This window comes from Aquarana catesbeiana, linkage group LG05 (assembly GCF_042186555.1).
Source record: "Aquarana catesbeiana isolate 2022-GZ linkage group LG05, ASM4218655v1, whole genome shotgun sequence".
NCBI lineage: Eukaryota > Metazoa > Chordata > Amphibia > Anura > Ranidae > Aquarana > Aquarana catesbeiana.
Window position 1 is genome coordinate 568,396,789 of NC_133328.1, and position 26,110 is coordinate 568,422,898.

The following is a 26,110-nucleotide window of genomic DNA, read 5'->3' on the forward strand; positions in this document are numbered from 1 at the left end:
GGACTCAACATGCCTCTCAGCAAATAGCTTGGGGTGTCTATTTTCCAAAATGGGGTCATTTGGGGGGGGGGGGGAGTTGTGCCATCTTGGCATTTTATGGCCTTCAAAACTGTGATAGGTAGTGAGGAGTGAAATCAAAAATTTACGCCCTTAGAAATCCTGAAGGCGGTGCTTGGTTTTCGGGGCCCTGTACACGGCTAGGCTCCCAAAAAGTCCCACACATGTGGTATCCCCATACCTCAGGAGAAGCAGCAGAATGTATTTTGGGGTGTAATTCCACATATGCCCATGGCCTGTGTGAGCAATATGTCATTTAGTGACAACTTTTTGTATTTTTTTTTTTTTTTTGTCATTATTCAATCACTTGGGACAAAAAAAATAAATATTCAATGTGCTTAACATGCCTCTCAGCAATTTCCTTGGGGTGTCTACTTTCCAAAATGGGGTCATTTGGGGGGGGGGGAGGTTGTACTGCCCTGCCATTTTAGCACCTCAAGAAATGACATAGGCAGTCATAAACTAAAAGCTGTGTAAATTCCAGAAAATGTACCCTAGTTTGTAGACGCTATAACTTTTACGCAAACCAATAAATATACGCTTATTGACTTTTTTTTACCAAAGACATGTGGCCGAATACATTTTGGCCTAAATGTATGACTAAAATTGAGTTTATTGGATTTATTTTTTAACAAAAATTAGAAAATATCATTTTTTTTCAAAATTTTCGGTCTTTTTCCGTTTATAGCGCAAAAAATAAAAACGGCAGAGGTGATCAAATACCATCAAAAGAAAGCTCTATTTGTGGGAAGAAAAGGACGCAAATTTCGTTTGGGTACAGCATTGCATGACCGCGCAATTAGCAGTTAAAGCAACGCAGTGCCGAATTGTAAAAAGTGCTCTGGTCAGGAAGGGGGTAAATCTTTCCGGGGCTAAAGTGGTTAAGTCCTGTAAGTTGTGAGCGGGACCTCCATGGATCAGACTTTTTTTTCCCAGCATTTGCCTCAGTTACTAGATTGGATTGAGACCTGGAAAATTTGAAGGCCAAATCAACACCTCCAACTCATTGAGTTCCTCAAACCTTTCTTGAATTCATGAGACCAGGCCACCTTCTTCTATTGTGGTCCAGTTCTAATGCTCACGTGCCCATTGTAGGCACTTTTGGCCGTGGACATGGCTCAGCATGGGTACCGGTCTGTTGGCTACACAACCCCATATACAGAAAACTGAGATGCACTGTATCTCTTTTATTGGATCGGACTATACTGGCCTGCCTTCTCTTCCTATGTGTATCAATGGTCCATGACCCTATAGCCAGTTTATTGGTTTTGTCTTCCTTGGACCACTTTTGGTAGGACCTGACCACTGCAGATCGGGAACATCCCACAAGAGCTGCAGTGTTGGAGTTTCTCTGACCCAGTCATCTAACCATTACAAATTGGCTCTTATCAAAGCTGCTAAAATCCTTACGCTTGCCCATTTTTTCTGCTTTCAACATGTCAACTTCAGGGACAACATGTTCACTTGTTGCCTAATAATATATATCACCAATTTCCAGATGCCATTGTCACAAGATAATCAATATATATACTGTGCAAAAGTTTTAGGCAGGTGTGAAGAAATGCTGTGAAGTAAGAATGCTTTCAAAAATATATTTTAATTGTTTATTTTTATCAATTTATAATATGTAAATTGAGCTAACAAATTGGCTTCAAACCAGCATCTTAAGCTGGCCATACACCATACAATTTTCCTGTTCAATTTTTTTTAGATTTACCTTCAACTATGTAGTACAAGGGCCTGCCTGATTGCATCCAAATTGAAAGTGTTTAGGTTTGACCTCCTATTATATGGTTTTGGTAAATCTAAAGGAAAGTTGAACAGGAAAATTGAATAGTGTATGGCCAGCCTTACACTTGCACACTTTGTACACTTGCACAGTCAGAGATTTTGTAGGATTAGAGTCAGGTGTATGATTAATCAGTTATTCCAAGCAGGTGCTAATGATCATTAATGTCATATGTAGGTTGAAACACAAGCATTAATTAAAACAGTTGTGTAGAAGGCTTTAAACTGGGTAAGGAACAGCCAAACTCTGCTACTAAAGTGAGTTTGTAGAAGACATATTTCATGTCACAGGTCATATACCATGGCAAGGCTGAGCACAGCAACAATACACAAGGTAGTTATACTGCATCAGCAAGGTCTCTCTCAGGCAAAGATTTCAATGCAGACCGGGGTTTCAAGATGTGCTGTTCAAGCTCTCTTGAAGAAGCACAAAGTAATGGGCAATGTTGAGGAAGGTAGACACAGTGGCCAGCCAAGGAAACTTAATGCAGCAGATGAAAGACACATCATACTTACTTTACTTTGACATTGGAAGGTGTCCAGCAGTGCCATCAGCATAGAACTGGCAGAAACCAGTGGGACCCAGGTACACCCATCTACTGTCCGGAGAAGTCTGGCCAAAGTGGTCTTCAAGGAAGAATTGTGCCAAAAAGAAATACCTCTGACATGGAAACAAGGCTCAACAGTGGCTCAACTATGCATGAAAACATAGGAACTGGGGGTGCAGAAAAATGGCAACAGGTGCTCTGGACTGATGAGTCAAAATGTGAAATATTTGGCTGTAGCAGGAGGCAGTTTATTCACCGAAGGGCTGGAGAGCGGTACAATAATGAAAGTCTGCAGGCAACAGGGAAGCATGGCGGATGTTCCTTGCAAGTTTGGGCCTGCATTTCTGCAAATGGAGTTGGAAGTTTGGTCAGGATCAAAGGTGTCCTCAATGCTGAGAAATAAACGCAGATACTTATCCATCATGTCATACCATCAGGGAGGCATGTGATTGGCCTAAAATTTATTCTGCAGTAGGACAATGACCCCAAACATACAATGAATGTCATGAAGAACTATCTTCAGTGTAAAAAATAGAGAGTCCTGAAAGTAATGGTTTGGCCCCCACAGAGCCCTGATCTCAACATCATGGAGTCTCTCTGGGATTACATAAAGAGACAAAGGGATTGGAGGCAGCCTATATTAACAGAAGATCTGTGGTTAGTTCTCCAAGTTGTTTGGAACAACCTTTTATTTTGTTAAAAATAAACTATTAACACTTCTAGTTGTGAAAGCATTCTTAAAGTACAGCAACTTTTGTACAGTAGTGTGTGTGTACTCACCGGCCACTTTGCATACCTTTTTTGTAATGAGTGGTTATTTGAGTTACTGTTGCCTTTTTATCATCTCGAACCTGTCTGCCTATTTTCCTCTGACAATAACAAGGCATTTTTGTCCACACAACTTCCCAGTAGATCAGCAGTTCTTGAAATACTCAGACCAGCCTGTCTGACACCAACAACCATGCCACGTTCAAAGTCACTTCAAGTGCTTGTAAACCTTTAACAAAAAAAAAAAAAAAAAAATCCGCAAGACAAATGCATAATGAGCTAGTATGCATAGCATACTAGCTCATTATGAAATACTCACCTTAGATGGAAGCACTTGTGGCGGTCCTCGCACACTGCTCCGGCCAGCGACATCGCTTTACTTCCAGGTATCGCAGGCTCCGGTGCTGTGACGTCACTTCTGCGCATGCGCGTGGGAGCCATACTAACTGAAGCAACAGCATTGCTTTAGTGAGAATGTGCCAATGACATCAGCACATGTAGATACAGGGGATATCTCCTAAACCGTGCAAGTTTAGGAGATATCCAGGGTAGCTACAGGTAAACCTTATTATAGGCTTACCTGTAGTAAAAAGTGGTTGTAAAGGGTTTACAACCATTTTAAATCCCCTTTCTTCCCAATTTTGATGCGCAGGTTGAACTTCAGCAAGTCCTCTTCACCACGTCTAGAAGCCTAAATGCATTGCGTTGCTGTCATGTGATTGGCTGATTAGCAATTTGTGTTGCCAAGCCATTGAACAGGCGTACCTAATAAAGTGGTGTGTGTTACTCTGCAAAAGTTTCAGGAAAATGAAATGAAAGTCTTTGATACAATTCCCATTATTGATATCATATACAGGAAGTATAAAAGTCCTACTAATATGTATCTGCTGCATGCAGTTGTGGACAATCGTTTTGGTTACAATTTAATAGAGCTAAATGATGAACAGAGCAGGAAAGCCCCCAACCTGCAGATCTACATTTCTCAGGTTCCTCTTCACAATGATCAGGCTCAGCCTCGGATAGGCACTCGATTGAGGCCGCCTACTTCCTGTGTCTGGGCTCTGTGAATGGCACTCGGCGCTCTGCACTGTGCGGCCAGGTTGGGGGACATTGCAGCTGGTAGGTAACAGTGGCCCGCGGGCCAGAGGGGGGACAGCAATGAGGGAAGGGGTGGGGGAGGGTGTTCTGGAGGCGGGCACTGTAACCCTTTCTCTTCCAGAAGCTCAGCATGGTCTCCTTGCTGACTGTGATAACTTTACTTTGTTTCTTGCCGGGTATGAGTTGTGCAGTGCAGAGGGTGACTGCAGCTCCTATAAGATCTTCTCTACACACCTCTGTATACCTATCATTTGTGTGTATATATACCTCTGTATACCCCTCATTCCTGTGTACACACCTCTGTATACCTATCATTTGTGTGTATATATACCTCTGTATACCCATCATTCCTGTGTACACACCTCTGTATACTCATCATTCCTGCGTACACACTTCTGTATACCCATCATTCCTGCGTACACACCTCTGTATACCCATCATTCCTGTGTACACACCTCTGTATACCCCTCATTCCTGTGTACACACCTCTGTATACCCATCATTCCTGTGTACACACCTCTGTATACCCATCATTCCTGTGTACACACCTCTGTATACTCATCATTCCTGTGTACACACCTCTGTGTATATACCTCTGTATACTCATCATTCCTGTGTACACACTTCTGTATACCCATCATTCCTGTGTACACACCTCTGTATACCCATCATTCCTGTGTACACACCTCTGTATACCCCATCATTCCTGTGTACACACCTCTGTATACCCCTCATTCCTGTGTACACACCTCTGTATACCCATCATTCCTGTGTACACACCTCTGTATACCCCTCATTCCTGTGTACACACCTCTGTATACCCATCATTCCTGTGTACACACCTCTGTATACTCATCATTCCTGTGTACACACCTCTGTATACTCATCATTCCTGTGTACACACCTCTGTATACCCATCATTCCTGTGTACACACCTCTGTATACTCATCATTCCTGTGTACACACCTCTGTATACCCATCATTCCTGTGTACACACCTCTGTATACTCATCATCCCTGTGTACACACCTCTGTATACTCATCATTCCTGTGTACACACCTCTGTATACTCATCATTCCTGTGTACACACCTCTGTATACTCATCATTCCTGTGTACACACTTCTGTATACCCATCATTCCTGTGTACACACCTCTGTATACTCATCATTCCTGTGTATATACCTCTGTATAATCATCATTCCTGTGTACACACCTCTGTATACCCATCATTCCTGTGTACACACTTCTGTATACCCATCATTCCTGTGTACACACCTCCTGTATACCCATCATTCCTGTGTACACACCTCTGTATACTCATCATTCCTGTGTACACACCTCTGTATACCCATCATTCCTGTGTACACACCTCTGTATACCCATCATTCCTGTGTACACACCTCTGTATACCCATCATTCCTGTGTACACACTTCTGTATACTCATCATTCCTGTGTATATACCTCTGTATACTCATCATTCCTGTGTACACACCTCCTGTATACCCATCATTCCTGTGTACACACCTCTGTATACCCATCATTCCTGTGTACACACCTCTGTATACTCATCATTCCTGTGTACACACCTCTGTATACTCATCATTCCTGTGTACACACCTCCTGTATACCCATCATTCCTGTGTACACACCTCTGTATACCCATCATTCCTGTGTACACACCTCTGTATACCCATCATTCCTGTGTATATACCTCTGTATACTCATCATTCCTGTGTATATACCTCTGTATACTCATCATTCCTGTGTATATACCTCTGTATACTCATCATTCCTGTGTACACACCTCCTGTATACCCATCATTCCTGTGTACACACCTCTGTATACCCATCATTCCTGTGTACACACCTCTGTATACTCATCATTCCTGTGTACACACCTCTGTATACTCATCATTCCTGTGTACACACCTCCTGTATACCCATCATTCCTGTGTACACACCTCCTGTATACCCATCATTCCTGTGTACACACCTCCTGTATACCCATCATTCCTGTGTACACACCTCTGTATACCCATCATTCCTGTGTACACACCTCTGTATACCCATCATTCCTGTGTACACACCTCTGTATACCCATCATTCCTGTGTATATACCTCTGTATACTCATCATTCCTGTGTACACACCTCCTGTATACCCATCATTCCTGTGTACACACCTCTGTATACCCATCATTCCTGTGTACACACCTCCTGTATACCCATCATTCCTGTGTACACACCTCTGTATACCCATCATTCCTGTGTACACACCTCTGTATACCCATCATTCCTGTGTACACACCTCTGTATACCCATCATTCCTGTGTATATACCTCTGTATACTCATCATTCCTGTGTACACACCTCCTGTATACCCATCATTCCTGTGTACACACCTCTGTATACCCATCATTCCTGTGTACACACCTCCTGTATACCCATCATTCCTGTGTACACACCTCTGTATACCCATCATTCCTGTGTACACACCTCTGTATACTCATCATTCCTGTGTACACACCTCTGTATACTCATCATTCCTGGGTATACACCTCTGTATACTCATCATTCCTGTGTATACACCTCTGTATACTCATCATTCCTGTGTATACACCTCTGTATACTCATCATTCCTGTGTATACACCTCTGTATACTCATCATTCCTGTGTATATACCTCTGTATAATCATCATTCCTGTGTACACACCTCTGTATACCCATCATTCCCGTATACACACCTCTGTTACTCATCATTCCTGTGTACACACCTCCTGTATACTCATCATTCCCGTGTACACACCTCTATATACCCATCATTTCCGTGTACAAACCTCCTGTATACCCATCATTCCTGTGTACACACCTCTGTTACTCATCATTCCTGTGTACACACCTCTGTATACTCATCATTCCTGTGTACACACCTCCTGTATACCCATCATTCCCGTGTACACACCTCCTGTATACCCATCATTCCTGTGTACACACCTCATGTATACCCATCATTCCCGTGTACACACCTCCTGTATACCCATCATTCCCGTGTACACACCTCCTGTATACCCATCATTCCCGTGTACACACCTCATGTATACCCATCATTCCTGTGTGTTGGGCTCTGATAGGGGACTCTGTCTTCCTCTTCCCCCCTCTGGGGGTGTACACCCCACATCTCACCACAACCCCCGGGTCTATGAGATCGCTTTTACTCCTGTTTGTTTATTGCACTTGCTCTGCGGTAGTTTATGCGTTCGGGTGCAAGTTACCGCAGTGTTCAGTTGCACATTATCGGCATTTATTCTTTCAAATGGACATGAGCTGCAGCACACCACAATGCGCAATTTTGTATCATGGTGCGCTGAGTTATAAAAAATGAGTACATGCACTTTTTTGTTGGTGCAGGAGGCAGCCTGTTCATGGACAGTTAGACTCGGCATGGTAACCTGTAGAAGAACGTGCACTGACACACACGCATGACTGCAGAACAACAGTGTGAACCCGGCCTACAGGTATTTAAAGCTGTAATAAACTCAAAACCAAAAATGTAATCTATTGCAGCTTACAGAGGTGTAACTAGAACTTTCAGTGCCCCCCTGACCCCCCGCCAGGGCCCTTCCCTCTGAGCCCTGAGGTGGAATGCCAGGGCCCGGTTGCAAGTGTGACCTTAGTAGTAGTTCTGCCATTGGTGTCAGTAGTTTATTTTTGTTATATATTTTTTTTTTGCAACTTTATTTTTATTGTTTTTTACAATTTTTTTTTAGAAGCCCTGTTGGGGGGCTTTGGTGAGATATCAGGGGTCTAAACAGTCCTCTGATGTTTCACCTTTGAGACAGAGAGGAGATTGAGGACACAGCCCTCAATCTCCATCTCTGCAGCCTCAGCTGCACAGAATAAATGGAAAGAAATAACTCTTCCCATATATTCACAAACGGAAGCATAGAAAACAGTTTACTATGCTTCAGCTATGAATGAACAGAATTAGTGATCGGTACCTATCACCGACTGTCCATTCAGAAAAGGAAGGGGCCGGTAAATTACCTATTTACCAGCCCCTTCCCCCAGTCTCCATCCAGACACATCCCCGCAGAAGCCAGCAGAAGAGAGGGGAGGGGCAAGAGGGCACACATGGGGCAGCAGGACCTAAATAGGAGTTGTGGTGGGGGCAGCATGTAGAGAAACTGCTCCCCTCCATCTTCCTCCTTCAGCCGCAGGGAGAGGAGGGGAAGCAGGCTTTCAGCAGCTGCAGGAGGTAAATAAGTTTCTCTATATGCCGCCCCTCCTATCCAGGTGTACAGGGGGGCCGGGTTGCAATTGCGATCCCTGAAACCCATGTAGTTATGCCCCTGACAGCTTAACAATCATTAGATGTGGTGGATGCATTTGTTTTCTTTTTTTTTTTTTCTTTTTTTTTAGGCTTTTTTTACCTCTGTTTTCACCAGTTGATCTGGCCAGTAACATACCTCCTGTATTAGGGTGCCTACACTCTGGATGAAGGAGCACAGGGAGCACCTTTTGGACAGCAGTATTGTCAGTCTGGGGGGAGGGTAGTGTAAGACCCCATACACACTATTAGATTTTCTGCAGATTTTTGTCTTCAGATTTACCAAAACCATATAATATGAGGTCAAACCTTAGGAGTTTCAATTTGTATGCAATCAGGCAGGCCCTTGCACTAATGGTTTTGGTAAATCTGAAGACAAAAATCTACAGAAAATCTAATAGTGTGTATGGGGCCTTAGGCTGCATTCCCTCCTGGGTGTATTGAATCGTGGGCAGATTTGCCGTGATTCTTCCCGCAATTTCAAAACACCCAGAATGACAAATCGAACATTTCCGATGCCATTCATTTGAATGGCACCCAAAATAACACGGTTCGGTTCTGCCACGATTTTCATGCGATAAATCATGCTGCAATCGCGGCACACCACATCGTGTAAAGCATGTCACCCAAAAGAAGCTTCTGAACTTTTTGTTGACGACGAGCTTCACGCGATGCGGTTTGCCACGATTGCAATTTATCATGGTGGAACCACACCGTGTTTTTTAGGTGCCCTTTAAATGAATGGCATCTGAAATGTGCGCTTTGTCATTCACACCCGGGCGTTTTGAAATTGTGTGCAGAATCGCGCCAAATCTGCCCGCGATTCAAAACGCCCAGGTGTGAATGCAGCCTTAGAGGGACTAGCTGATTTAAATACAGTAAAAAAATTAAAGACAAACTCCAGCTACCACTTTAGAGGCTGTTACAGCAAACTTTTTGGGATAAAGGTTTTACATAAATGCTAATTATTGTAAGCACCCCTGTCAGTGGTAAATAGTAGGACTTCTTGCCTGTTTTTTTTCGGGTAGAGTAGCCCATTTAAATGAATGGGCTGCCCTACATGCCACGCACAGGAATGCACATAAAACGTATGCACATTATTGTGAACCGAGCCTAAGCGCCATTGCAAATGGAACCTTATACCTATAATATTATCCCTGGGAGTCCTAAATGCACTTGGTGAACATGCTTCATGGGAGGAGGTGTATCTGCTGGAAGTGGAACATAAAAAAAATTGCATTATCCGCAAATAGAGAGAATTCTGTGTTTATGCAATTTGTGAGAAATGTGTAAAGGAGGAATAGCAGTGTGTAGAGGGTTAATAAGCAAATATATTCCTCTATCCACACAAATGAGGTAGATGGAAGAATTGAACCCCCAGGGCATTGTATTCTGATATCGGCGCTGTCCGAATAAACTGATAAGAGGCCGCAGCCCTAGGTGCAAAAATACTCGTACACACGAGCGGACTTTTCGACCAGACTGGTCCGACGGACCGAGTCCGGCGGACAATCCGATCGTGTGTGGGCTTCATAGGACCTTCAGCTGACTTTTTCTGTCGAAATTCTGACGGACTTTAGATTTGGAACTTGCTTCAAATCTTTACGTCGTAACTCCGCCGGACCCAGAAATCCGCTTGTCTGTATGCTAGTCCGACGGACAAAAACCCACGCTAGGGCAGCTATTGGCTACTAGCTATCAACTTCCTTATTTTAGTCCCATGTACGTCATCACGTACGAATCCATCAGACTTTGGTGTGATTGTGTGTAGGCAAGTCCGTTCATTAGAAAGTCCGTTGAAAGTCTGTCGGAAAGTCCGTCAGACTAGTCCGGTCGAAAAGTCCGCCCGTGTGTACGCGGCTATATAGTCAAGGATGTGATGCATTTTCTTCTCTAGTCTGTGTGCAGAGCATGGCTGGTAAACCAGTATAGTTATAGAAGCAGCTCTGTGCATATTTTCCTACACTCATAGGTAATGTATTGTGCTTCTGGCCATAGACAGGCTAGTTTGGATATAACATTTGAATATGAAGGTCTGAGTCATAAAAATTTCTGTTTCTAATTAGCTCACTCACCTGTCGGCAACACAACTTCTGCCTTCCAGATTTCTCTTTTCCCTGTACTGAGTGCTGCCAGAAGAGTCATATTTTTACCTATTCTTTTCCTATGCTTGTGATTGTAAACTGACAAATTGCTTGAAAAATATACAAACATTAAGGCCCCCATTCACACCTGTAAATCGCTGCAATATACAAACATTTAGGCCCCCATTCACACCTGTAAATTGCTGCAATATACAAACATATAGGCCCCCATTCATACCTGTCAATCGCTGCAATATACAAACATTTAGGCCCCCATTCACACCTGTCAATCTATGCAATTCTCCCCGCGATCTCAAAACACACTACAATCAGAAAACACAAGTTCAGGTGCCATGATTTTCAACGGCACCTAAAAAGTGGTGCGGTTTCGCTGCGATTCTCGCACAGCCAATCGCATCGTGTGAAGCTTGTTGCCCCAAAGAAGCTCCTGCTCCTTTTTGTAAACTCAACTATTGAGGTATAGGAGTGTTTGCAGCCATTGTTGCATTTACGTGTTAACCAAAGTACTAAATGTATGATTTTTTTTTTTTTTTTTTTTTGTTCTGTTTTATTTAAGGTCTGCAATGTGATAAATCGACACACTGCTTTTCCCTGTAACAACGGCTGCTCTATGTTATAACTGCACTGCGTGTTAATGGTCTGCTTCACAGCCAGGTTCCCAACATACAGACAGACATAGACTCAGCTCTACATTCCAAGCTTCTCAATATGGAAAATGAAGGTGAGCACAAGATTTGAGGTTTTAGTCATTAGGAAGACTACAAACATGTCTATGAAAGTTTTGAAAACTTTTTTTATTTTATTTTACCTTATTAATACTATGTAGGCTGCCTAAAAAATATAAAATATTACCCCTTTGTATGATTGTAAAGGTGACAGGCTTAACTGGTATTGGCAGCAGTAAACCATGCATGAGACTGGGACACCTGGGGCCAGTCCAAGCAGGTTTACTTTCTTACTTTTCCTGTAAGACAATTAACTAATACAGTTTAATGCAGGGGGGTTTGTACAGCAAGTCTGTAGTGTAACATAGGGCATCTGCATGTCCGAGTCACAACTCAATTCCTGACTAACCGGGTACCCCTGCATTTAAAAGAAAGCTTTCTTTGTCCACACTCCTGTTCTTGGTCACAGAAGAGCACTTATTTCTGTACTCCTGTGACCCAGATGCAGCCGACCAGCTCTCTGCTCAGTGAAGGCAGAGAACTGAGCAATCAGCGGTCATGTGATCACTCGGTTCACGTTCTTAGAATCTGCGGGGGACAGCTGCAGCAAAGGACATATGCTGCAGCCATATAGGTGAATGTGTAGGGGTTGTGTTTTTTTTTTTTTTTTTTTTTTTTTATGCACTTCTCCTTTAACTAAATATAATGCAAAATAAGTCTGACAGGTGTAGTAGCCCTTAATTTTTATTTGGTAACCCTGATGCAGATGGCTAAAATAATTTTCTTTTGATCATACCAGAACATCCGATGCAATTAAGACATGGAAAGGAACCTGTTTTATGCGGACCTAAAAAAAAAGTCTTCTCAAACTAGAGATAGTACTTTACTTCCTTATAGGAAGGGTGTGGAGGATGAATAAATTCTGGAGTATCAAGATAGTTGTTACATAATATTGCCGAAATGCTTTGAAATTTTTGGATACATTTTTTGAGAAAATGGATGATATTGGGTAACAAATGCAGTATGCTTGTTCTTTTCGTTACTCTTGCATTGTATAGCTCAGGGGTAGGCAACCTTTTGAGCAGAGTGACAAAAATATTTTTCGAAGAATCTGAGAGTGCTGGCTACATAAAACAAAATGTCAACTTCACACTCTCAATCACGAAAAATACATTTTATAACGTAATTTCTGAAAACAACTTGAATAATAGTAATATATACTGCGAGGTAAGTCTGGTGAAGTTGAAAGGAATATGCTCAATTCCTGCCCCTTCAACCCTCAGATCAGCCCCAATTCCTGCCCCTTCAACCCTCAGATCAGTCCCAATTCCTGCGGGTGACCCAATGCACGTGGCCGGCGAGCACGTCTGCCACCGGCCACGCACGATCGCATGCACGAGCGCCAGCACGGGGATTTGTGTGTGTAAACACACAAATCCCTGTGCTGTCAGGGAAGAGGAGCCATATCGTTTGTTCCTACTATGTCTCCTCTCCTAGTCAATCCTATCCCCATACAGTGGGAACACACCATTAACCCCTTGATCGCCCCCTAGTGTTAACCCCTTCCCTGTTAGTGACATTTATACAGTTATCAGTACATTTTTATAGCACTGATTTTTTTTTTTTTTTTAACCAAAAATATGTAGAAGAATATATATTGGCCTAAACTGATGAAGAAATTTGTTTTTTTTTTTTTTAATTTTTAAGGATATTTATTATAGCAAAAAGTAAAAAATATAGTTTCTTTTTCAAAATTGTCACTCTTTTTTTGTTTATACTGCAAAAAATAAAAACCGCAGAGGTGATCAAATACCACCAAAAGAAAGCTCTATTTGTGGGAAAAAAAGGACGCAAATTTTGTTTGGGTACAGCGTCGAACGACCGCGCAATTGTCAGTTAAAGCGGCGCAATGGCAAATTGTAAAAAGTGCTCTAGTCAGGAAGGGGGTAAAATCTTCCGGGGCTGAAGTGGGTAATATGTTGTAAAAAATCAGTTGTGATACGAATAAAAGACTTTGTATGTTGTATCAAGGGGTTAAAATCATATCTAAATATCTAGATGCAGGTGCAGTCACAGAATCCATTCCTGCCACAATTGGTCTCTCTAGTTTCAGGGGATCCTTATGTATTTTAGGGAGTACATAAAATACAGGTGTTAACTGGGTATCTAGAAATGAAGAAGGTTTTCTTTCACCATCAATAATACCATTCTTTAATGCCGTATTAGCAACAAATTCTGTCTGTTTGTACAGCAGCTGTTAACACTCACAGGGCAGTATGCAGAACTATCTGACAACTGTCTGAGGTCTTCCCCTTCCTAATTCACAGCAGTTATGAAGAGGAAGCTGTTGGTATCAGCCCTGTTGCAAAAGCAACGATTAACTACACTACTTGTGCAGTCTACCTAAATATTTGAAAGATATATCCACATGCACATAGTAGAGTCCTTATTTTACATCTTGCAGTCTGAAAGAAAAAAATGATATATTGTCAGTGCTGTCCTGGACTACAGAGCATCTTCCTCTCTCATCTTCATGACATAAAATGAAGTTGTTCTATAGGCAGGGCTGACAACACTGCTTGAGATTTTAGTCCAGCAAAAGCAGCATTGTCACCTTTAAAACAGAAGGTGAGTAGCCCATGGAATTTCTGGCAGGGGCATTGTTTTTGTGCTAGTACGTCTGCAGAAAAGCTAGAAGACTATTCAGGAGCCTGACATTGCACCCACAGTCTACTGTACGAGTTACCTAACATTCATTATGTTACTATAACCACTTGTGGACTGCCGTCCGCAATGTACTGCGGACAGGTGGCTTGCATTTGCAAAGCGATGTACCTGTAAATAAATAAATAAAAATTCCAGTATACAGTATATACCATAGTTTGTAGGTGCTATGATTTTCACGCAAACCAGTCGATATATACTTATTGGGATTTTTTTTTCATCAAAGAAATGTAGCAGAATACATTTTGGCCACAATTTATGAAGAAATGTTATTTATTTATTTAAAAAAAAATGGATATGTTTTGTAAAAAAAAATTTATATATATATATATATATATATATATATATATATATATATATATATATATATATATATATATATATATATATATATATTTGTTTTGTTTATATCGCAAAAAAGAAAGAACCCAGTGGTGATCAAATACCAGCAAAAGAAAGCTCTATTTGTGTTAAAAAATTTTTATAAAATTAGTTTTAGTAAAATCTTCTGGGGGCAAGTGGATAATGTAAAACAAATGTACCAGGAAGATCACGTGCAATTAATATTTGGTGAATAAATATACAGCTTTAATTCAATTAAACTACATATCGATAAGTTGTAAAGCACAGCCACTGCTTTGAACCCCTGGGCAGGAAGTACAGCATGAATTGAAATGTTAAAAAAAATAGTGGCTGGTTGCTTATACACACATACAGTATCTCACAAAAGTGAGTACACCCCTCACATTTTTGTAAATATTTTATTATATCTTTTCATGGGACAACACTGAAGAAATTGTACTTTGCTACAATGTAAAGTAGTGAGTGTACAGCTTGTATAACAGTGTAAATTTGCTGTCCCCTCAACATTACTCAACACACAGCCATTAATGTCTAAACCGCTGGCAACAAAAGTGAGTACACCCCTAATTGAAATTGTCCAAATTGGGCCCAAAGTGTCAATATTTTGTGTGGCCACCATTATTTTCCAGCACTGCCTTAACCCTCTTGGGCATGGAGTTCACCAGAGCTTCACAGGTTGCCACTGGAGTCCTCTTCCACTCCTCCATGATACCATCACGGAGCTGGTGAATGTTAGAGACCTTGCGCTCCTCCACCTTCCATTTGAGGATGCCCCACAGATGCTCAATAGGGTTTAGGTCTGGAAACCAGTCCATCACCTTTACCCTCAGCCTCTTTAGCAAGGCAGTGGTCGTCTTGGAGGTGTGTTTGGGGTCATTATGTTGGAATACTGCCACATTAATAGCTGTGTGTTGAGGGGACAGCAAATTTACACTGTTATACAAGCTGTACACTCACTACTTTACATTGTAGCAAAGTGTCATTTCTTCAGTGTTGTCACATGAAAAGATATAATAAAATATTTACAAAAATGTGAGGGGTGTACTTACTTTTGTGAGATACAGTACTGTAATTATCAGCAAAGATTATACTGTTTATTTAATAATGTGTTTTTTTTTTTTTCTTTAAGGTGCACCAGAAGAAGAGCTGAGGCAAAGAAACAAGGCCTCGTCTTCAGAAGAAACAGTAACAAAGGACCCTGAAGTGACCAAAAAACCAAAAGGAAGGTCAAAATTAGGAATATCGGCAAAATGTAAGATCTTCACAAAAAAAAAAATGCATTATTACTTTTTATTGCTGACATGCCCAAAACTAGTGACTTTGGTGATAGTGGAGTGGCTAAATCTATGCTTAATATGCATTGTTGCCCTGTATATCCTGCACAGGTAGTGTGCAATTTAAGGGCGTGCTAATGCAGTTTTCATATCTGCAAATCTTGGCAGAGCTCATGTTTAAAAGTGTCTTGAGTTATCCATCATAATCAATTAAAATCTCACCTTCATAGTTCAAACAGGGTGGTTCAAGTGGCCATCTAAAGATACTATAAAGGTAAATAAAAGCTGTGTGCATTGCAAAATCTCACTGACTAGTTAGGATGTGTCTCTAGAAACAAATCCAATGTTTCATTTTGTTGTATCTATAAATGAAGAAATATACACTTGTAATATGTACCTGACATTGTGTTATTGGGTACAATATCCTGGTGTCTTGTGTTACTTGGGGCATCAGCAGTCATCTCATCTTTCCTGTAATCCTGGTGAAGACACAACCCTGCACTGCTTGCCATATACAGACCTGCCATTGTATGTGGCTGTAGAATTGTTCATGGCAGAGTATATCCAGCCTGATCCGCTCCAGCAGTTCTCAGGAGCATGAAGCTTGAAAGAAGTTTTCATTATTTCACACAGAGGCCACTTCAACTCTATAGGAGGGTCTGTTATCCTGGACAACTGCAGGAAGCTCAGTGTTCATTACACGGGGTCCAGCCATTTGGAGCTGTGTCTCACAATACAATTATTGTACCAAGCATGTGGGTGCAGTAAGTTCAGTGATGGTTACTTTTTTAAAAATGCCTGTCCTTGTCGAAGAGTACCTGCCAAAATCCACAATGGATGAACCTGGAGTTGACAAAACTGAGCAACATTATCCACTGGACAACCAGGGACATACCGGTACGTTGCTGGAATTCCGGTGGTTATACTCGGATGATGCGATGCCTGCAGCTTCAGACATCATCCCGGTGCTGTTTTTTTTGTTTTTTTTTTTTGAGCCAACGGTCGGCTCTCTTCTGAAAGCAATCCTAGCAACTTACTAGCCACGCAGATTACTGTTACAAGCAGCGGGAGGAGACATCCCCCCCCCTCAATCCACCTTCCATGGCTTTCACGGATTGTCCCGTCCCACTTATTAAGGGTATGACTTCAACCACCAACCCCCCCCCCCCCGCCACCATCCACAGCTTTATGTGGATGGTCTTCAAGTGGTTATACTAAATAGTGTTCACTTGGAGTGTTGATTTGAGTATGTGCATCCGGCGTGTGGGCAGAACCATTTTCCCGGTGACATCATTAAAGTTGGCATCTTTTATCTGTACAGGGAATATTGGAATATCTGTTTACTGTTACAGCTACAAAAAATTGGGATGCACCGATACCATTGTTTTTACAAGTACTGATACTTTTTTTTTTTTTTTTTTTTAGTACTCCCTGATACCAACTACCGATAACTGCCGCAGCTGTTTTGCCTGCACTTCAGCTGTCAGCAATGGCACAAAGCATTGAAAAGTTATTTACAAATAACAAATACTTTTTTTTAATTTTTACATTTTTCAATGTGAAACGTGTAAATATGTTAAAGGTGTAAAAATATTAACGAACAAGAAAAGTTGTAATTATTAATAGTTTATAAAATAGAAATGAACCAAGAAAAGAAATCAGCAGGAAAATAATGAAATGGAGAATAAGGAATTAATTGAAGATGATTCGAGTAAATTAAGGGTTAATAAGGGGTTAAACATTTAATTAACTTTTAATTAAAAAAAAAACAAAATCTGTAGAGGAAGAAACAAAAAGATGCAATGTTTCTTTTTATCTTAGTGTTTCAGGCCGGGTTCACACTGGCACGACATGGAAGTTGGACGACTTCCGCTCCGACTTTGCCCTACGACTTCGCCCTACGACTTCATGTCCGACTTCCATGCGAGTTCAATGAACGGGATCCGACTTTGATCTGACAATAAAAGGCCCAAAGGGCCTGGTATGAATCTTGAGGAGGGGACTCCACGCCAAAATTTAAAAAAAAGAAAAACTACGTGGGGCCCCCCCAAGACCATACCAGGGTCTGGTATGGATTTTAAGTAGAACCCTCGTGCCAAAATAAAAAATGGCGTGGGGTCCCCCTCCAAAATCCATACCAGACCGTTATCTGAGCACGCAGCCTGGCAGGTCAGGAAAGGGGGGTGGCAAGCGAGCGCCCCCTCCCCCCCCAGACCATACCAGGCCCCCAGACCACATGCCCTCAACATGTGGGGGGTGGGTGCTTTAGGGCGGGGGGGCTCTGTGCCCCCACCCCAAAGCATCTTGTCACCATGTTGATGGTGGGGACTTGGGCCTCTTTCCGACAACCCTGGGCGGTGGTTGTCGGGGTCTGTGGGCGGGGGGCTTATCAGAATCTGGAGGCCCCTCTTTAACAAGAGGGCCCCCAGATCCCGGCCCCCCCCACCCTAAGTGAATGAGTATGGGGTACATTGTAACTTGTACAAAAGTTTTTGACATTCTTTTTACTAAAGCAGCTCCAGCGTGTCTTCTTCCTCCGGATATTCTCGTTGCGCTGATGTCTTCTTCCTCTCGTTCTTCCTCCCGGTTCTTCTCGCTGTGCACATGCCTTTTACCTCTGCCAGTTCTTCTGTCTCCGCTGCCTTCTTCCTCTGACGGTTCTTCCTCCAGTTGTTCTCCCGATGCTAGCTCTCACTGTTGTGCTAGCTTCCTGGCATGTGCCATTAGTTATATAGTCATGGGGCGTGGCCATCTGGTGACATCTTCCGCAGACCCCACTGCTTGTGATGTCACCACCCGGGCAGTGAGGGAATCCCGCTGACAGCTGAAAGAACCAGGCCTGAAAGTATCGGTTTCAGGTATTGATGCATTTTACCGATACTCATGAAAATGCTTAGTATCAGTATCACCGGTATCGGTGCAACCCTAACTAAAAATATTCTTTATGACACCAGGAAAGTGCTTCTCCTGTATTGGCATTCTGCTTCTCCTAGAACTCTAAACAGAGGCTGCAGTCAGTTTTGCGGTGAGCCAGTTGCAATTGCATTCCTGGAACATCTCTGGGTTTACTGTACTTCATTTCTGTACATCTAAAGGTATGCTAGGACACAACATTTCTTATTACAACATTGGGACTGATAATGCATCAGTACTTTCAGAGTCACTGACCCGAAATAAGCGTGTAAATTTAGGACTCCCGGTCTTCATAATGGTTCCAGATCAGTAATTCAAAAAAGTCAGAGGGTTGGCAGGGCAGGCATTTAGTACTTTTGCTAGCGACTTCAGTACATCTTGAAGCGACTTTAAAGCAATGCCTGAGTGATCTTCCTGTAATTTCAGATCCAAATCACATCAATATAGATGAGGATCCGACTTGGCGGCAACTTCCATCAAGGTCTATGGGCACAAGTCGAATAGAAGTCTTGAAGTAGTACAGGAACTTTTTTTAAGTCGGCGTGACTTCAGTAGTGCTAATTAAGACAGCTCTCTTTGACTAGCATGGGATTTCACATGTCATGTGACTTGGTCTCACAAATCGGATTCCAAGTCACAACAGTGTGAACCGAGCCTTATTTCTCCATGGAAAATCTTTATCCCAAAAGGAAAAACTGTTTACTGTAGCTTCTTGTGAAATTTTAGCTGGAGTTCTGCTTCAATTTGTTAGGGTATCTAAATCTGCTAGTACATTGAATTACCCCCCACATTAACAATGCAGCTGTCCAAAGGTGCCCCCTGTGCTCCTTCATCCAGAGTGTAGGCGCTCTAATACAGAAGGTACACAGGTGAAAAAACTGGTGAAAAACTCTAAAAAATGAAAATGAATGCAGTCAACAAATCTAAGTTTTGATAAATCAGCAATATGTTAAATTTTTGGTTTTGGGTTTAATACCGCTTTAAACTGGAACATAGACAAGGATTAATAGATAAACAATCTGCATATTCAGTGAGTTATTGAATCAGCTGCAAAAAGTGAGTGCACCCCCAAGTGAAAATGGACCCAATTAGCCATTTTCCCTCCCAGGTGTCTTGTTGCTCTACATAAAGATGGCCTAGGCTTTAAGAAGATTGCCAAGGCCCTGAAACTGAGCTGCAGCACGATGACATCGACCATACAGCGGTTTAACAGGACAAGTTCCACTCAGAACAGGCCTCGCCATGGTCAACCAAAGAAGTTAAGTGCATCTGCTTAGCATCATATCCAGAGATTGTCTTTGGGAAATAGACATATGAGTGCTGCTAGCATTGCTGCAGAGGTTGAAGGGGTGGGGGGGGTCAGCCTGTCAGTGCTCAGACCATATGCCTCACTCTGCATCAAATTGGTCTGCATTGCTGTTGTCTCAGAAGGAAGCCTCTTCTAAAGATGATGCACAAGAAAGTCCGCAAGCAGTTTACTGAAGACAAGCAGACTAAGGACATGGATTACTGGAACCATGTCCTGTGGTCTGATGAGACCAAGATAAACTCATTTGGTTCAGATGGTGTCAAGCATGTGTGGCGGCAATCGGGTGAGGAGTACAAAGACAAGTGTCTTGCCTACAGTCAAGCATGGTTTAGACCAGGGGTTGTGAATTAAAATTCAAGGAGGTCCGGTCACTAGAAAAATTTCCGGCCGAGGTCCGAATCACAAGTCTGTGCCATGAAAGATTGTATATACATCTTCTTTCCTTTTTTTGGGTGCAAGCCGTGCTCTGTGATGCTTTTCTTACTGTTTCCTCCGCACACTCTGGTAATACTCTGTAAATGTAAATGTCCCCAATAGTGTTCCCCCTTACATCAGGAGTCCCTACCAGAGTAATTCAATACATTGGGTGCCCCCATCAGACTACCCCCATAAATCAGTTGACACCGTCAGAGTACCCCCTTATATCAGGTGTCCCCATCAGAGTGACCACTTACAGCGGGTTTCTTCATCAGAAGGTCCCCTTACATTAGGTGCCGTCATCAGGGTGCCTCTTTACATGAGGTTTGCCCATCAGAGTGATCACTTACATTAGGTATGCCTCCTTACATCAGGTGTCCCATTAGTGTGCCCCCTTAACATAAAATGTGCCCATCAGCATGCCCCTATTTTATGTTAAGGGGCATGCTGATGGGCACATTTTGTTGTGCCCAATAGAGTGCCCCTTAACAAAAATGTGCTCATCAGAGTGCCCCTTTACAAAATATGCCCATCAGAGTGCCCCTTTACAAAATATGCCCATCAGAGTGCCCCTTTACAAAATATGCCCATCAGAGTGCCCCTTTACAAAATATGCCCATCAGAGTGCCCCTTTACAAAATATGCCCATCAGAGTGCCCCTTTACAAAATATGCCCATCAGAGTGCCCCTTTACAAAATATGCCCATCAGAGTGCCCCTTTACAAAATATGCCCATCAGAGTGCCCCTTAACAAAAAAAGTGCCGCACATAATACTAGGGAGTCTGCACATGTGGCAAGCTGCAGGGTGTTTGAAACTGTGAGGTATCATACCTTGCAAGGAGTGAGAGGATAGCTGCGAGCAGCAGAGGGGCGGGGCGCGCACGTGATATCACGTCCCAACCTGCAGCCCAGCTGGGAGAAAGACCTGGGAGCGAGAGCCGCAGGAGAGGGCGGGGCGCACACGCTACGGTGTCTCAGAAACTAGAAGCGGGGTGCACACGCAACGTCGCTGTCCCTACAAATAACTGCTGAAATAAGGCAACACACTGGCGGCCTGACGAACCGGGTGCCACCATTTAATGGCTGTGTGTTGAGTTATTTTGAGGGGACAGCAAATTTACACTGTTAAACAAGCTGTACACTTACTACTTTACATTGTAGCAAAGTGTCTTTTCTTCAGTGTTGTCACATTAAGATATATAATAAAATATTTACAAAAATGTGAGGGGGTGTACTCACTTTTCTGAGATACTGTATGTCACTAGAGAGAGAAAAATAGTGGACAGATGACATGGCAATCCCACAAAGGTTGGTTTACAGTACTAGCAAGGCTGTCCGGGTCCTGGACAAATGTGACTCGCTAGGCTTCCTGTGAAGAACGGCTTTTTGGGTGAAGTTGTTGTCAAAGATGTTTTTCCAAAAGAATAAATAGACATTCATGTACTTTTTTTTTTTCCATCTTTTCAGGTGTGCAGTGGTTTGCAAAGCTGTTTGTTGGATGCCTGTTAATGGTCACAAGTGGCATGATGTATGCAATTTACCTATCCACCTATCATGAGCGCAAGTTCTGGTTTTCTAGTCGGAGGGTAAGAATTCTATAGAATATTGTTAGTTGCTGAAGTTCTGCAAGGTTTATCTGTCACTGTGATCAGCACTATGAGGCAGCAAGTAACATGTCAGGAAGTCAAAATTATAAGAGATAGCAGTACAGTGGTGGAAGTGGTGAGATCCTGCATCTCTTGTGACATTCTAAAGAACTTTAATTAAAAGGGTTAGTTCACATTTTCACAAAAAAAAAATAAAATGAAAAGGTGAACTAACATCCTACATCCTCTTTACACCCCTGGTCCCCACTGTACTTACCTCTGTTGGTGATGAGTTGTCAGTGCCCACATAGCTGATGTAGCAATCTGGGAATTTGATTTTCCTCGTTCTTCTTTCTGCAGGGCTTCCAGGATAGATCAGGGCAGTTCTCTGTGCTGGCTCTGACCAATCAGAATTGCTCTTATTTGTCCCAGAAGCCCTGCAGGGAGAAGGGGGAAAAGAGAGGGGTTTTCAGATCCCGCAGACCACTACACCTTCTGCCTGGGCACTGCCAGTTCATTAACCATGGAGGTAAGTACAGAGAGGCCTGGGGGAGGGGGGGGATTGATGTGGGGAGGGTGTAGGGCAGGGGTGCTCCACAACCTCATGCTCTGGTATGGCAGGTTGGCAAGCCCAGATCTTGATCAGCAGGTTGCTGACCCGCCATCAAAGAGCGTCAGAGTGCATTAAACCAGGGGGGCACGGAGAGTGCAGGAGCCACATAAGCCGATACTTCCTCTGTAGCGCCGGCTCCTGTCCCAGGCGGAGTGATACTAAGTGCACATCACCTGGGACCTTTCATGCAGCCTGGAGAACAATGCCAGCAGAAGCTGGAAGAAATAAAGGTCAGTCTATTAACCATTTCAGCCCCGGAGGGTTTTATCCCCTTAATGAAAAAACACAGAACACTTGGAGAGCTGCGAGTCTAGGGGCCAAGTAGAGTGCTCTGATGAGGAGTAATCAGATAAGTGGATCAGACCCAGTGCAGCCAGCACAGCATGGAAAGAGATGCGACAGTCAAAGAAAAAACACAAAAGGCAGCGCTCTGAAAGAATGATCAAATAAATTCCAACGTAGTACTGTATGCATAAACAATGCTATTTATTCCATAAAGTAAAAAAATGGTTGAACAGTCAAAGTTTAAAATAAATGTTAGTGAACGTTACCAGTGACCTTGGAGTGGATAAGGGGGAAACAATCATCCGGGAGGCTTTTCTGGAGATGGTTTGAACCTCAATCACCATCCAAGGAAATGGAGAGGAGAAAATTCAGTTCCCAGAGGGGGAGTGTACTGGCTGCTGGAAAAGCCTGCCAGCTCAGTTGTCTAAGCCAGTGTTTCTCAACTCCAGTCCTCAAGGCGCCCCAACATGTCATGTTTTCAGGCTTTCCTTATTTTGCACAGGTGATTTGATCAGTTTCACTGCCTTAGTAATTACCACAGCCATTTCATCTGAGGGAAATCCTGAAAACATGACCTGTTGGGGCGCCTTGAGGACTGGAGTTGAGAAACACTGGTCTAAGCGTCCACTGTTCTGTTGCCGTGACTTACATGTTTCGCGCGCATGAGTACTTGTGCAAATGCTCGGTATTGGCACCAATACTAGTATTGGTAACGGTGCAACCCTAGTTGTTCACAATGGAAGGTTTTGATGTCATTCATTATGTACTATTGTGATGAGCTCTATGATTGGTCACAGTGATCACATGGTACAGAAAGGACCAATCACAGCCACCTATAGGTGAATGGACACTGGCAAACCAAAAAGACAGGAAGTCCTCCCCCATATAACCCCTCCTACACAGGAAGTACCTCAGTTTTTGTCTTGTAAGGTGATGGTCATGGTTGGAGAAGCTCTCCATGCTCTAGCTAAGATAATGGTCCTGGAACAGATCCTGAAGGATTTAAGGGACTATATAATATGATTCATCCGGACGGTGATGCACTAAAATGGATGGTACCCAAACCTCATCTACATAAGAAGATTACGAGGTATTGCCTGTAATTTGACCCTTTGGCCACTGGACCCTGGGATCCGGACCCTTGGTAAGAAAAGACCTAAAGACCCAAAGGAGATCTGGCAGGGTGCTTTACAGGTCCAAGGGAGTGGCCCCATATTTAGGGGAACCCGGTCCTTGAAGGTCCAAGAGACAGAACCCGCCGTGATGGGGGAAGATTTTAATCTAGCTTTTAAGCAGAATCCTGCGGCGGGACTGGTAAGTGTTTTAAAAACTTTTTTGCACTTGCTTAAACCGGAAAATATATTGCACAGTCTCTTACTTTTTATAGGACCAGGTGTCATATTTTGTTCTGTCCACTGGGGGCAGTGATGTCACGGTGCGACGGCGCTTGCTCTGTGGAGGCTTCCAGCCTGGATAATCCCAAGGAGGCGGGTGGCTCTTCAGATTCCCTCGCCCTGTACACCTAGCTTCTACTCCAGTGCCTTTGTGGCCCTTTCCAGCCGCTATTTATGCTATAGGGGTGCTTGCGTGCGCGGGAATGATGCGACAAGCGTGGACGATGGATGTGCACATAGGAGGGACGTGACAGGTGTGCGGGATGCCACGAGCGTGCACGTGGCAAATGTGCACGCCAGGCATGAGCAGTAGGAGCGGAAGCGGCCATATTAGGAGCTGTTTCAGATCTCGGCTTCAACAGATCTAGGTTCAACAGGAAACTAGACCTTTTGTGTCCAGAACCAGGGACCCGCTTTCATTAGGGGCAGATGCCTTGATTATTCCATGGGATCAGTTTTTCCCTGATCTATGCCTTCCCTCCAATCCAGCTGTTGCCAAGGCTACTATGCAGGATCCAGGAAGAGAGAGAGCCTGTGATCCTAGTGGCTCCAGCCTGGCCCAGAAGGACTTGGTACGCACAGATTGTAAGACTGGCGGTGGGAAACCCATGGGTTCTTCCACTCCGTCCGGATCTGCTCTCGCAGGGTCCAATATTTCACCCTGCTTTACGGCCTCCTAAATGTAAGGGTTTGGCTGTTCAAACCAGGATCTTAAAAGACCGGGGCATTTCTGGGTCAGTATTGTCTACCATGTTGAATGCTCTAAAGCCAATCTCTAGGAATATCTACTATAGAGTCTGAAGAAAAAAGGGTATATAACCATATACCAGGAATGTGGGACTTTGTGTACTTAAGTCCAGATTCATATCCAGTACTTTTTGCAGAAAAGCCTCAACTCTCCCGATGACATATTTACAGGGGTGCCACCTCCTGGCCTCACACCAGGCAATATAGGATTTCCAGACTCTATAGTATACAAGGCAATTGGGGAAAAAAGGGGGGGGGGAATTAGGGACTTTTAGGAAGCCATGATCTGGTAAGATCAAGTATTTCCATCCCTAGGGACTTTATATGATGTCATGACCTGGTAAGGACATACACATCCATCCCATCTATATTTAAAGAAAAAAGGGTATATAACCATATACCAGGAATGTGGGACTTTGTGTGAAGCATATGACAGCCAAAAGAGTAATAGGGTGAATTGAAGGAATTTTATTACACATTGCATAGTACATACATAATCAAAAATAGCAAAGGTAAATTAACATATATAGGTAGTAAGACTGTTGAACACAGTTCAAGGTATATATGCTGGTAGCAATCAAAATATGCATGAATCACATTAAATTGGTAAAAGAATGTTAACAGCATGGTAAAAAATATTTGTATAGAAACATTTAAAATTCCCAGGTTCACCACAGAATAAAGGTGTGTACTATTGATAAAAAAGAATATAACCTGCAGGACCTATGGCCTCATTGGCCTGAAAAAGTACAGAACACATCATGACTTGAAGTACTAATGACATTCGTGGAGACACGGCACATCAAGAGCTCTACGCGTTTCGTGGCTGAAGCCACTCATCAGGAGCAGGCACGTGTGATATCTATAGATTAGGAAAAAATTGAAAAATGAAAAACAAGAAGAATTGCAGGGACACGGTTAGGGGTAAGGTATCAAACCACCGTAACCGAGACTTACTTGCTCAAATTGGGCATGCTGAAGGTACAATGGCAAGGCCCCACAGACAGTCCGGGAAATAACCTTCCTCCTTCCCCCTCTCCTTGCTTTCCCCCCCCCCTTTTCTCTTTTCTCTTTTCTTTTTCCTCTCCTGTGTTTGTCACATATCCTTGTTTACCATTGTCCCTTCAC

General features: G+C 43.0%; 1 protein-coding gene across 2 annotated transcripts in view; it reads left to right on the plus strand.

The window, feature by feature from the left end:
- Nucleotides 1-4,158: 4,158 nt before the first annotated feature.
- The window catches only part of DPY19L4 (dpy-19 like 4), a 101,305-nt gene continuing 79,353 nt past the window's right edge, over nt 4,159-26,110 (plus strand). Inside the window, exons 1-5 of one of the 2 annotated variants that reach the window (XM_073631988.1) lie at nt 4,205-4,280; nt 7,668-7,774; nt 11,248-11,412; nt 15,573-15,695; nt 21,825-21,943. In XM_073631988.1, the coding sequence (XP_073488089.1) occupies nt 11,400-11,412; nt 15,573-15,695; nt 21,825-21,943 (255 nt within the window). In that variant the 5' untranslated portion in view covers nt 4,205-4,280; nt 7,668-7,774; nt 11,248-11,399. Of the gene's footprint in view, nt 4,281-7,667; nt 7,775-11,247; nt 11,413-15,572; nt 15,696-21,824; nt 21,944-26,110 lie in introns of both variants that reach the window. The other variant, XM_073631987.1, reaches the window with a different exon arrangement.